We start from the raw sequence: 14,072 nt of genomic DNA, 5'->3' as shown, positions 1-14,072 counted from the left end.
GTAACGTGTCCGCTAACTGTAAGACCAAATTTCCCACCAGATGTCTGACCACTGACCTCTCTGTTGAGAGGATGTGGAGACAGTAGAGAGGAATAAATTTTAGACAAGAGATCCAAATATATTCTGGTAAATGAAAGAAATCACCAGCTGAGCTTAAATAATAGAGGCAGGTTGAGGGTTATTGCTCACACCACAAAAAAAACAAAAAAAAACTCAAACCACAACAGCAATAAACAGATTATGTTTTAATATCTGTGTGTGAATTGCTCCTTAAATACACTGGAATAAGGCCTTTTAAAAAACATCTTCTGCCAGCTACAAGAGAGAATGCAGTACCAAAGATGCACCAGTCATGCTGAAGCCACTTCAACTGGAATAAACAAACTTCTGTGTGAAGTTGAAGTTCATCTCCATCAGATTTTTAAATTTAACTTTATCGATTGCTCTTCGCTCCGTGTTTTGAGACGGTTGACCTTTCAGTACGACTTAAAATACCTCAGCAAACTTTAGTTTCATTTAAGTGTTGAAAAATAAGAGGAACATGGTTAACTGGTGTTGAAGTGTCATGCTTTTCGTTGTTTCACAAGAACAGAGGACAGCGGGTGTTTGTATGGAATTTGACAACGTGAGATGAGTTCCTTATATTTGTATAGAACTGTTTAACATTAAAACTCAGTCATGCAGTCGCCACTGTGGTTTTCATATATCAGGGATTGTTTTGTTGTGTAATTCCTGCACTTTCACAATAGTTTTCCTTGACTGGTATTTTACAAGGTGTCTACATGTATCAGCAACTTAAATGCTAAACTTTTTAATACCATTTAATTTAAATTTAAACCTGTCAATTGTGAAAATATAATAAATATATAGAGTACATAGATGTCAATTCAAAATGATAAATTAGGCAAATTTACTAACTTGTTTTGTTTACAAATATTTGTCCAAACACATTTATGGTATACATGTGAAAAACTGTCCATGATATTAATCAATACAATTGTGTTACAGCTAGGTGAAGCAATATCAACACAGAATACCAATCTTTATGCTTAAAGTCTGATATCACCAAAGAATAAATGTACAGGCATTTCAGTCAAATCTGTTTCAGACGAGGCCTACAGCATTCAATAAATAAATACTTAAGACCTTCCCCAACAGAATTTGACTATTTCATGCCTTTTAAGGCCATTTTTTGGTAAATGTGAATTCGACATAAGACTTTAAGGACTTGTAGGTACCCTGATCTTAGTTCTCTTACTAAACTGAAAAATCTTGGTATTCACCATGTAACATAATGAAAATAGTTTGTCAGTCAGCCTCGACTAATTTTTTCAGCTGGCAATTTCCAGTGAACAGTGGCTGTGATTTAGCCATGGTACTTGTTATGTTGCAGTAACTATGTGGGCAAACCTCTTTAAAAGGGAGCAGTTGGCATGAGGCAGCAGGTATGACATTTTCTGTCAGCTGATAAACAGCAGTGGGTGTTGGAAATGCTATGATAAACATCTTTTCACAGCTTTTTAGCATTGGCACAGACAGTTCAGTATCTTTCTCACTTGGATTTAGCCACCAGCAGCCCTGTGAAATGTGTTCATTAGGTTGAAGTGGTAATGATACACGTATTTTGCTTGTGATGCAGTCCTGTCAGTTTAAGCTAACACAAATGGCATGTGCTGATTTGTGTCCCAAATTGAAATAAAGTAGAAACCATGGCCAACCAGTACAAACCAGCACTATGCCTGTCACGTTCTTGAGTGCACCCACTGTCAGTTTCAGCTAGTGCCAGTTCCAAGTAGCATGTTTATTGAATTACCCAGATAGCTTCATGAACAGGCTTCTGACGTAAACTACTTGCCAACCTCTTCTCATGACAACCTTTGAATATTGGAACATTTGGCAAATAGTAACAACTTTATTGCACCAGCTTCAACTGGTTGCAGTCAGTCTTGTTACTTTCTCCTGACACTGAATAATGCAAGTCAGACAAGCAGCATTGTTGTTTTACATTTATTTTAACACAAAATGGCCTTGAGAGCCGAATCAGTCAAAACATCTACTTCAGCTTCTTCTTGGGGCGAAGGTTGTTGGTGTGTCCACACTTCTTCTTGCGGCAGTTCACAGCACGAGGGTGCAGACGGGCATAGCACCTGCAAAACAAGTGGTCAGGGGTCAACTAAAAGGAAAATTGTCAATGATAAGTTCTGAAGTATTCACAACCAGATCATACAGTTCTTGGGACACCCAGGAAAAAAAACACAAATCTAAATCTGAAGGTCTACATCAGTTCTCATCCTAAACCTAAATCTGCATATGCGAAACACTGGGTAAATGCTGAAAAAACTTCAACACTAATAACCACTTAGCCACTCAATAATAATAAATTACTTCACTGAATTTGAGAAGGGATATAAATTAAAACCTATTATCTGCCAACAAATGCTGTCTATCATTTCAGCCCATGTTTACACAAAATAATCCAGAACACCCCTCAAATTCTAAAACACGTGTTTTTGGTGCAGTTTTAAAAGCTTTAGCCCAAACTCTAACCTACCATTTCACTGTAAGTAGCAGTACAACACACTATGGGATGACAATAAATCAGCGTTATTGATTTTCAAAACTTACTTGCGGCAGATCATCTTGTCGCAGTTGTACTTCTGGGCCAGCTGTCTGAGTGAAGGCTCAATGATGCCACCACGCAGACGCAGAACCAGATGCAGAGTGGATTCTGGTGGGACGTTAAGACACATTTATGTCAATCTCAAGTTCAGTCATATCCACAAACAATGCAGTAGAAATCTGCCTCTTAGTAGTACAATTTCTGATGCACTATCATCATAAAGACTTCTGGGAGACTCCTGTTTTAACTTACTAAAAATCTTTTGCAGTTAGTGCTCTGTTTAATAATATATAGAATTTGTCTATTTTGGTCATTGAAACACTCATCACATGTGACCTTATTTTGAATCATCTTTTACCTTTCTGGATGTTGTAGTCTGACAGTGTGCGTCCATCCTCCAGCTGTTTGCCAGCAAAGATCAGACGCTGCTGATCAGGGGGAATTCCTGCAATCAACAAAACTTGATCAAACTACAAGTACTTTTGGGTTAACCATAAACAGCACCTTACATTTATGTTAAAGAGAGATGTATTGGGACTTGATACCTTATGGGTATTGGGCAAAAATAAGTCAGTATCAAGTAGTGTCAAATCTTCACCAGTCAATCAGTGTCTGCACTGATCCTTTTTGAACCGAGATTGAAGGGGGGAAAAATGACTTTGTATGTTTTACTCACAATCACGAGAAGCATTCATCAATTTAATACATCATATGATTGACCCACTACAGAAACATCTTCAACCCATAGTGTCTGTCAGAGTTGGTTGTTGACCCACCTAAAACATTAAAAAGTATGCCTCTACTACACACCAGTGTGATCTGGTAAAAATAAACGCATAAAAAGTGTAAACATTACTTTAGGAATGCTGTCATTAACATGATGGGTAGAAATGAAGAAAAAATGTATCAAATCATGAACCCTAATTGACTTTTATATAAGAGTATTAGTACTAATATTATAATATTTCTAAGCAACACCAACCCCACAGATGTCAAGTTACTGAGAGGAAATTAATCATATCTAATAATATCCTTGAGGACCTACTCATTCCAGTATTAAATATTGTTGATCAATTCCATTAAAGAAAGCGTACTGGATAGACTTGCGGGCCAGTCCAGCCTCCTATCAGACCAAATCTACTAGTTTTCTCCAAAGAGAATACCTTAATGAGTTCACTTTACACACTGTTCTACCACAATAGTTTTAGATTGTAAAACTGTGAGTAAGTGATGGCTTAAATAAGTATGAGTAAATACGTATTTGACAAGGCACACAGAATAAACTGCTGTCTAACAGTCGAGACTCGCGTCGGCTCACCTTCCTTGTCCTGGATCTTTGCCTTGACATTTTCGATAGTGTCGCTGGGCTCAACCTCAAGGGTGATGGTTTTCCCCGTCAACGTCTTCACGAAGATCTGCATGTTTGCAGGCTGAGAGAGAAAAATGTCGTTAGCTCAAAGTTTAGCCGTTAGCTAGCTCGTTGATCACACGATGACTGACAGCATCTTGCACAGCAAGTCAAAGACACAGACACCTGTCATAAACATTCATGATATGTGAAAATATTATATCGCCATCGTTTCTTATCCACTACAAACTCTTAATCGTAAACGTTTGAGCCATCTTGTGGTCAGCAGCTAACGACATGTTAGCTAATGTTAGCAACAGAGCAGACTCGGTGCGGGGCCTCGCCACATGCGGACTGTTAGCGTGAAACTCAGTCACAAGTTTCTCTGTTTTCTGCGTTCGAACTGAGCCAGTAATATTTAACACACAATTAATGTCGATATAAGACGAGGAACATGTTGTTTTAATCACATTCAACAACTCAACAGTCACTGAAAATCGCTAAATATGTACTGGACAAAACGTGCACCCACCCGGCCGCTAGCTGAGCCTCAACGAAAAGAGAGCGGAAGAAGGTGACGCTGAAATACGTCACTTCCTTCTGCCGGTTTCCTTGGCAATAAAATCCCGTGTATTTTTCATATGATAATATGTTAAATTTTTCAAAATAAAACAAGCAAATAAACAAATATATATATTTATGAATGAATATGTACTTTGATTCACGGTTGACCCGAATGTGCTGATTTGCTTCACAGATTTCGCACTTCACTGTAGAAATATTACATGATCATAGTGAAAAAGATGTTAATTCTTCGTTATTATTAATTATTATTAATGTAATCTACTTCTTATCAAATGTGCAACATCTGAAGATTTAATGCACGCATAATCCACCTGCACTCCACCTCATTAAAAAATTGCTTAAGGATTTTATTAAGATGACACCCTTCCGTCTAAGTAGGTTACGTCTTGTACAAATGTTAAAAAAAACAAAAAACAGAAATAACTAAATAAACCTCTGACGGACAATAAGGGCATTACGGTTTACTTATGAGTCCCGAGGTTCTGTTTTTTAATATTACAAAATTTCATTACACAAAAATGGACCGTGGAGGGCGACTGCGAGCACCGTGGTTCACTTTAAAAGCTGACAGTTCATTATAATACTGCATTAGTGCCTCGTTAAACAACAGAATGTGACCACTGAGAAATTCTGTTTGAGTTTTGAGCATCTAAAATAATTTGTCTTTCATTTTAGACAGCAGTTCAGCGTGTTAGAGATGCAGTACAGTACAGAATAGCAGGGCTCTGAAATGAAGTTTCACTGACACCTGCTGTTGTAATGGTGCTGTTGAGCCACATTGTAGACATGTATGCACAAATGAGCATAATGTGTGAATATGTGCAATAGATTGTAAATCAAATTGCATTACATTTGTAGGCTAATTTATTTGTCATTCATCTATTTCCATATATGTGCATGTTCAAATTAGTAGAGTAGAGTAAACTTTACTGCCCCAGAGGGGAAATTTGTCTTGGGCACAAGTGCTACAGCAGTTGCTTCACGTGTAAACCATCACACAATGCTAGACAGTCATATAACACAAAACCATCATAAAACATAAAGAGACATTTGATGATGTATGTGACATTGCACATGTCATTAAACTGCAAGAACTAAAATACAAAAATACTAAGTGCTAAAATGGTTGTATACCTACTGCACATTGCCCTATTGCACCAAGATTAATAGAGGCTAGAACAAACAATAGCTTCAAGCAGTTGAATTTACACCTTTATATATATTTCATTATGATACATTTTTTTGTATTTGACAGGCACCACTTCAAATACTGACAGTATTGTGCTCAACCACAGACAAAATCATGCTAGTCTGCAAGCTGATATTATAAGTTTATCTAAGGTAATGCTGAATTATGCATTACTCTTGAAAAGAGGAAACATTGCCGCTCCAGATATTTAGTAGGTTCTTATAAGTCAAGAAACTCTTGTCAAGCAGCTTTTTTGTAACATGTCCAAAGTCAGATAGAAGGAAGTCTATAGTAAAACTACTAGATCTGTAATGACAACCTGAAAACCATGACCATGTGGATTTTTTTTCTGGCAAGCCTCCGTAAGTTTGAGCAGTTGTTTGTGTGTATCATTGCGGGAGAATAAAATGTGACCGTTGAATAGTTTTGTGCGTCCGTTCATTGCATATGGCCAGGTAACAGGACACCGCAGCATGCATTTGTTTCTCTGCAGGAGCAGCAACAGTAGCAACATCATCATGTTCCACAGCACAGAGGTTTCCATGGTGAGGCATTGTAGCATTTTTCACTGCTGCAGAAGAGGATGGCTAGATTAACCAAAGAGTCACAGTAATATCAGGAGGACACTGGTGGTATCCAATATGACTGCAGCGCTAAAAACATTGATCCAAGCCCAGACTGTGGGCAAAGACTGCTTCCTGTCTAGCAACATCCCATTTCTGGAAAGGAATCCAGATGCATTCTCAACCAGTTTCCAGGAGGACTTCCAATTTGTTTCTTCCAAGAAGGCAAAACCTTTCACCAAGCCCAGCACGGCTCAGGTGGACCACAACGACCTGAGACACATCGAAGAGTACCAGACAGAGGCGAGTGTATCCTACCAGCGCCACCCGCTGCCGCAGATGACCCGCACCCCACGTTGGACTACACTTCAGACCAACTTCAAGCTGCAGACAGACCCTGAGGAGGTTTCCTTCCTCACCACACAGGCCCGGAGTTTCCAGCTCCGGCCCTTCCAGCCTCCTCGTACTCCCATCCCACACGTAAGGGGCATCAAGGGGAACCACCCAGTGGAAAAGACCGAAGAAAGCACCTGCAGAGCCTCCTTCACCCCACAGCATGGCTCTCCTGTTGTAAAAGCTGCGGCTAAACATCTAGGTTAGTGACAGCATTTTGAAAGAGATAGTTCACCCAAAAATGAAAATTCGGTCACTATCTACTGACACTCATGCAGGTTGAATGTCAGATTTGGTGTTTTATGCCACAAAACTGCTGGAGAACTTAAAAACTATCCCTTTAAGATTATTTTTCTGTATTCTCTGAATAAAATTATCTATTTATATATATTCAATGCTAAGCCATATATAATTCATGTGAACATTCATCAAGTTTGGTTAGGAATTAACTCTCAAGAAGTGGGTGAACATTCAAAAAACTGTCAGGCTTTCAACATCACTGCCTTGTAATGAATAACTGTGAAGGAATCTGTGTGAGAGTTAATCTCTGAATCATTGCCTTGTGTAATAAAGTGTAAAAATCTCTCTGTAGCAGAGGGCTTTCCCACAATCAAAGGGGACAGACGCCACTGCAGTTTTGTCTCCCACTACAGCAACACCTTCCAGGGAGCCTGGAGCAGAGCTGCTCAGTCTGTGAAAAAGGTAACACAGCAGCTGTTGGTCAGGAGCTGTTATGATCAAACCAAACACTACCTGGCTTAAAACCCTGCAGACGCTTGAGGGAAGCTGTTGCCATAAGACTTACGCTATGTGCTGGCAGTGTTTTGAAAGTCATGCTCTACTCTACAGTCTGGAAGCCAATTCAACTTTATGCCTCTGCTTTCGCTACGATATAATGCACAATACTTACTGTACCACACGATTAATTAAAACATCAACAACTTTGAGCCTGAAAAGGTACTTTTTATAATCAGTGTATTATGGCGATAGGCACAGTCTTTTCATGTGTTTTCAACAATTATTGTCTAACATGTACAATGTATTTAGAAGCTTCTGCACGTCTCCGTATCCATAACAATAATCTAATAATATAATACACAACAATGACAGCAGCCATCATTTTGCTAAATGTTACAAAAGTTGTGAAACTCCATTGACCCCAAAATGTACATTTCATAGTCTCATAGGTTTACATCCCATAGTGTAATATTGCTGGTTTGCCACAGTATATTTAGGATTGATATTAGAACAAACCTTAACTGATTTATAACAACAGTAAATTGGTTTAAAAAACAAAACTAAAAATAAATGGAATAAATAAATAAGAAACTGCCATTTAACTACTCAGCAGTTCTAGAGATGTCATTTTCTTTCATACGGATGAACTAAGTTTAGACCAGATTGTAGATTGAAGTACTTTAATGCTCAGCTGTGTGCATGCTAGGAGAAGACACACTATGACCCGGAGTGCCAGCACTGCCAGCTTTAAGTAGACACAACAGCGACAAGGGTATTGACCTTTTTATGCAGCTTTCCATGAAATGGGTGTTATCAGCACCAAGCCCATGACCATGACTGTTTTCATCGTGTCTTTTTACAGCACACCTCCTCAGTGCCTATGGGTGATCCTGTGAAGACTGCAGAAAGAGTGACAACTCATGCTGCGTCATTCAACCGGCCCACTGTCTGCAGGTCTGCAGATTTTCTGCTCCACTGGAGATCCATGTGACTGAGTTTACATCCTATACAAAGAGATATCAAACAGAAGAGGAAAACATGGCTGCATGGCTGGGTGTCACTCTTCAGATCTATTTTCAGATAATGTGTTGGCTGCATGTTTTAACTTTGGATGTCAGCAGGCTTGGATGCAAAACAAAACACATTTGATTGATTCAAACAATTTAGTAGTCCAAAAATTTCACAATTATTATTATGTGTCTCTCTTTGAAGACTCAGACTATCTGATGTTAAATTTATCCCCACACCAATAAAATCAAAGTATTATCTGTGTTTTTGATGCAGGCCACCTGTGGTAAAAGAGCGTCTGAAGCTCAACCGTGGAACTTACTGTAAGGACTTATGGTTGACCACATCCAGACAAGACTTTGGTCACAAGCTGGGTGAGTGTTTTCTGTGTTAAGATCCAGACAGGTTTTTGCATTTTCATTCTTGCTAACTGACAATTCAGATCTAATATTAGAACATCCCATGGTGATAGCGCATGGTATAAGCAAACTAAGCTGCTGCTCAGGGCCTTCAAATACCAAGACAAAATAGTGTAAATTTAAAAGCCTTTATTAGTTTTCTTTCATATTGACATAAATGTATGGAAGCTCATTTCTGCCAGTGCAAAGAAAAAGATCCCACTAGTCTCTATTGTAAAAACTTCTCAAAATAATGACGTAGTGTCTCAAAAGAATGAAAAACATTCAAGATGCTAAGTCAATTTTTCTATACTAAGTCACTATTTAGTGATTTTTAAGGTAGAATCAACAAGATTTGTCTGAGCTGTTTGTAAAGACATCAGAGGGATACCAGGATGTCAAGTACCAACATTTTGGGTTGGTAAAGTGTCCTGAGCACAGCAAACAAAGAGAAAATAAGGAAATACAGGCAGAAGGCAGGTCTCTGCAACATACAGGCACCACCACACCCTTTTAGTGGGTGATGAAAGGGACTATATTTGTTGCATATTATACCTTTAAAGTTACTGCTTGATCACAACTTTAAAATGTCTTATTGTAGCTTTGGTGTAATGTATGCTGCTTCTTCAGCTACTTTTCTGCACATCACATTCATGTTTCCACTGGTGTTGACTTCCATTGAAACCTATTGGTGACTTCGACCAGCCATTCTTCACTAGTGGGCCTCACAGCGCCATCTAGTAGGTCATGCTAGTTATTTCTATGTAAATGTGCTAAGGAATTCACAGAAACAAAAAAGTCAACTTAAAATGCATAATTTCAGTGACTATTTCGATATCACCAAGCTAATCATGGCACATGATCAGGCAGACATAAAAGTGTTATGCCACCGTTAGCTTGCTAACATTACCTCAGATGGAGTGACATGAAATTGATCACTTTTTTTGATATAAGAAAAGTGATGTGGGAGACAACCCTGCACCAGTTAAACCTCTAAAGTGTGTGGTGAGGAAGTATGACCCGGAAAATATAAAATGCGTTGAGAAAGAGAGCAAAGCCATAAGAATTTTCTTAAGGAAAATGGACAGGCTTCAAGCACAAAAGAATGTCATCACAACATTAACAACTCAGTCAAAAGCCACTTTGAAAGCTAGTTACATGGTTGCTGATTGGGTAGCTCATAGCAAGAAACCTTTTGTGACCAAAGAGGAGCTTCTCCTTTTTTGTCATGTTTTTTTCATCCTTTTGGGAAGGCGGTGTTTGGAAATTTTTTAACAATCAGAACAAAAGGTTGAGAAACCCTGACTCAGACTGTGTGTGACACAGTTTAATTACTGACGCAATGAGACTACATTTTAGCTATTTAACATCCAAATCCTTAAACATACATTTCATTCTAAAACAATCAAACACTATTTATTTACATGTTATCCTCCCTGAATAAATCTTTTTGGTTTATTTCCCAGGAGATCCAGTTGTTCTGATAAAAAGGGACCAAAATTCCAGTTCCTTCTCCATGGGGAACACTGATACGGAGCACAACAAAGACAGGATGCCTGTCACCACCAACAGAATCTCCTTTTCTGATGTGAGATAACAGACCTAGTTAGTTATCCATTAGAATATGATATAACATAAATAATAAAATTACCATTTTACACTCCTATAGACTTCCTTAGGAGTTCATTTTGTTGTTGTTTTGTTCATGTTTAAAGAGTTTGCTGTGTAATATTTGATCATGCTGACTGTTTTTCTTTCTTCTGTGTAGCTGAGCCATACACAGCATCCGGTGCATAGGCCCGGGCCTGAGCTGATAACCAATAGTAATGTACATTTCAGTCCACCCCGCCTGTCAGGCCTGTACTACACGACCACGGCCAACAAACACTACAGCAAACAGATCGGAGAGCGAGCCAGACCAGTCACCCAGCTGCCCAGCAACATACTGAAGGGACCAGGTGATGGTTTGGTTGTGTCTGTGTGCTTAAAGGCAGGTGTGTGTAGATGATGTTAAATATGTTTAATCTGTTTGTCAGAACATGGGCTGAGCCTCAGCACCAACAAGACTGATTATCTCCCTGTGAAGACCTCCCAACAGAGGACAACTTGCCAGTCACAACACAGGGTGAGAGATCAAGAAGTTAAATAAAAAATGTATCATTATTATCATTATAACGGTGACAGTAGTAGCAGCAGCAGTAATTATTGGTAGTATGAGCAGTGAAAAGAGTAATGGCACCAGCAGCAGTTTTGGTCCTTAGAAAGTTCCTATCTTGCTCATCACTGATCATAATCTTAAATAAAAATGCAATATTGTCTTCCTGTCTTTCTGTTAATCAAATAGAGCAGCATCAGGTTTCCACTGGCCCATCAGCACTTCAGCACCACCCATAGTGAAGACTACGTCGCCAAACCTTTGATCACACAGCGTCGTGGCTGCAGCTGCTTCTTGAGTAATTTTACCATGCAGTGAGACATAAACCTGTTGTCTCGCTCCTGTGTTCTTGCCCAGTGCCTGATGAGATAGTCAAATCAAGAGACACACAGAGTTTTGTTGAATTTTTCACTAATATGTCTAAGGAATGCAGTATATAGAGATAACATTCAGGGTGATTCCAGACCTCTCCGCTGTGCCAACTGGATTATTTTGCACTCACTGTACATTATGCTGCTTTTTATGCAGCTACTTACTTAAATAACAAGACTATGACACAAAAGTATTCATTTAAAAATTATTTTATTACTCCTCTAGAGTCAGTGATCAGAGCTGCATTCATAGCAACGGTCTGTTATTTATTATTCAGAAATTACAGGCCTTAGAATGCCGTAATTGACCAATCAGAATCAAGTATTTAACAAAGATGTGTAATAATAATGATGCCTTCTGATGAATGCCACCCTTGTGTCTAATACTAAAGGCATAATTCAATACTACAAAGACCAAGTTGTGCTTGAATTGAAGCTGACCTGAATTTTAAATTCAAATACAAGGTACAAGGCTAATTTATTAATAATTTTACAGCACAAGGTTGTGTAATGAGATGGTAGTTATAGCTCCCTTTGTGCTAATCAAAAATCAGATACAAAAATGATGTACAGTAAAATAGGAAAAAAAATAATAAGTCACAAAAAATCATCTTTAATGGTGGAATGCTGAGGATGAATTTAGGAGTCTCACAGCCTGGTTAGATATTGTAGTATAATTAATATCCAAATAAAAAAATAGAATATGTATTTGATTTTACACAAGATAATGAAATTACATCAAATTAAATGTTCAAAAGTATGACATTATAGTACTAGTTACATTTAGGTTTTTTGTGTAATTGCTTGTTGGCCTCTAAAACCTCAAAATCAAGAAAAAAAAAATCTTAATAAAGACAGTGATATAGAGATGACATTTTTTGAATTTTTAAAAATCTGTATTTTTTCAAATTAAAATATTTTTATTAGGTGCCTAAATGAGGCTCTATCCACGTAAAGCATTGTTTTGTCTATTGGTAGTTAACTCCTTTACGTGAGTTAAATGTTACCTACTGTAAATTTCCCAGAATTCTTTTCAGTAACTCGAACATAAGAGGTTTGATGTTGTTCTGTTCTACTCACGTGCAGAACTTTAACCTTGACCCTCGGTCTTCCAGCTCATAATAACTTATAACTGCTTTAAGTTTCCAGCATGCATCCAGCTAAAGTCAGTGTTTCTCAGTGAACCGCACAAAAGTGATCATAATCAAACTGGGCTGATAAGTAAATAAATATTAACCTAGATTCGTGCAGGGGCCATCAGAGTGTGAAATGTTGAAGCAGTGTGCAGCTTTGGCAGTTAGGTGGCTTAAACATGAACCTTAGCCTTGTCTGTCATATTTAGGCCAGGGAGGGAAGCTTAGCTGTCCTACTTCCATCCTGTTTATACTGTCAGCGCTAACTGTAAGAATAAGGTTAGCGTCTGTTTCGGAGAAAGATTCTCATCCCCTCCTTCAAGCATGATTGACCACAAAACTCTGTAAAAACAATCTATGTTGTAGCAATAACACAGCCTTGACCCTCAGATGCAGGCTCTGCTGATAAAAAAAAAAAAAAAGTTGGCAGGCGAGCAGATGTAAATAAACTGAATGTGGAGTTCACCAACCTGGCGAAAAGTCAGCAGTCCAGGTAGGGTTGGGGGCTGGAATGTGAACTGGCCAGCAAGCTCAGCCTCAGGTCCAAGGGCTACAGTTTAATACAAAACTGAACTCCAGAATAGACTGGACAGCTCTTGTTTGGGTTTGCCTGTCTGTTGCACCAAACCACATGCCAAATTCAGGTTAATTTTGACCCAGAATGTCTCATTTAACACCATGGAATGAAAAATGTAATAATTCATAGCTTTCTTGTGCACCTGGTAATTTAAAACAATCTACGTTAAAGGGAAAGCATTAGACTAATGGATTTTAATGATGTTGTAAGACAAGCAAATGTGTCATCAGAACAAAAGCCTTTTGGGATATTATATTAATACAATCTGATAAGAAATACTACAAAAAAGTTAGTTTCTTACTGAATTCTCAAGTGATTTGATTGGTAAACAAGTTCAGGAGCATTTCCTGCATGTGGTCATGTATGAATGGGAGCAGGGGATGATACTGAGGGAGATCTGATTCCATCAATTTCCCACCTCAAGATAACATTTCTGGGAAAATGATTTTAAGCAGTAACATAGCACTTTTGCGTGAAGCAAGCAAAACAATCACAAGACTCCAAAAATGACCAGAGATACATCTCTTTTAAGGTTCCTTTTAATGTATTCAATGCATGCTTCTGATTCAAATAGATTATGAAAAAACATTACTTGTCTTGCACACTTGATAAATATTAGATATATTATAAGGGCACCAGACAAAGACATTGGTACATATCCAGCCTTGCTCCATCTTCATCTCCTGAGTTTCATAACTGTTGGCATCCTTAAGTTCCCACCGTATGCTGGACTGTCCCTTGCCCTAGCTATTCAGATTGATTAATTGATAATTATCTGGCACTGGCTGCTGTTAGCACTCACGTAGCTGATGAAAAAAATGTCTTGCTGTCTTGCTGTCCTGAGCTGTGCACATCCCATGGCAGTTTGTGATGTTTCCAGTCAGAATGCTTTTTATTGCTCCTCTGGAGACGTTCACAAGAACTTGGCACGGGTGATTTTCCTTCTTAAGTTTCCTTCAAGAATACAGCTGTTTCTGAGCCCCTTTTTGCCAGG

At 38.4% G+C, this 14,072-nt stretch overlaps 2 protein-coding genes across 2 annotated transcripts; one reads left to right on the top strand and one right to left on the bottom strand.

Moving 5' to 3' along the window:
* Positions 1-1,993: 1,993 nt before the first annotated feature.
* LOC146323958 (ubiquitin-ribosomal protein eL40 fusion protein) lies at positions 1,994-4,551 on the bottom strand. The gene is made up of 5 exons (XM_084723134.1): positions 4,501-4,551; positions 3,939-4,050; positions 2,979-3,065; positions 2,626-2,728; positions 1,994-2,147 (listed from the first exon to the last, which is right to left on the bottom strand). Exons 2-5 carry the CDS (start codon positions 4,039-4,041, stop codon positions 2,054-2,056), a joined length of 387 nt encoding a protein of 128 aa, XP_084579260.1. The 5' UTR covers positions 4,042-4,050; positions 4,501-4,551; the 3' UTR covers positions 1,994-2,053.
* Positions 4,552-5,653: 1,102 nt separating this feature from the next.
* On the top strand, positions 5,654-11,315 carry LOC146323957 (uncharacterized). Its single transcript, XM_084722225.1, has 8 exons — positions 5,654-6,900; positions 7,291-7,400; positions 8,299-8,390; positions 8,721-8,818; positions 10,309-10,430; positions 10,611-10,800; positions 10,879-10,967; positions 11,187-11,315. The coding sequence occupies exons 1-8, from the start codon at positions 6,384-6,386 to the stop codon at positions 11,313-11,315; spliced, it is 1,347 nt and encodes a 448-aa protein (XP_084578351.1). The 5' UTR covers positions 5,654-6,383.
* Positions 11,316-14,072: the final 2,757 nt, after the last annotated feature.

The sequence above is a fragment of the Lutjanus erythropterus genome, chromosome 7, assembly GCF_056507025.1.
Source record: "Lutjanus erythropterus isolate fLutEry1 chromosome 7, fLutEry1.hap2, whole genome shotgun sequence".
NCBI classification, from domain to species: Eukaryota; Metazoa; Chordata; class Actinopteri; order Lutjaniformes; family Lutjanidae; genus Lutjanus; species Lutjanus erythropterus.
Note: the sequence above shows the minus strand (reverse complement) of the source record. Positions and strands in the feature narration are given on the sequence as shown.

Excerpts from the sequence above, each read along its gene's own strand:
- LOC146323957 (XM_084722225.1), top strand. The coding sequence starts at position 6,384 with ATGACTGCAGCGCTAAAAACATTGATCCAAGCCCAGACTGTGGGCAAA. Across the intron at positions 8,819-10,308 it reads AGACTTTGGTCACAAGCTGG|GAGATCCAGTTGTTCTGATA; the intron begins GTGAGTGTTTTC and ends TTTATTTCCCAG. Across the intron at positions 10,968-11,186 it reads CTTGCCAGTCACAACACAGG|AGCAGCATCAGGTTTCCACT; the intron begins GTGAGAGATCAA and ends TTAATCAAATAG.
- LOC146323958 (XM_084723134.1), bottom strand. The coding sequence starts at position 4,041 with ATGCAGATCTTCGTGAAGACGTTGACGGGGAAAACCATCACCCTTGAG. Across the intron at positions 3,066-3,938 it reads AAAGATCCAGGACAAGGAAG|GAATTCCCCCTGATCAGCAG; the intron begins GTGAGCCGACGC and ends TGTTGATTGCAG. Across the intron at positions 2,729-2,978 it reads AGACTACAACATCCAGAAAG|AATCCACTCTGCATCTGGTT; the intron begins GTAAAAGATGAT and ends ACGTCCCACCAG.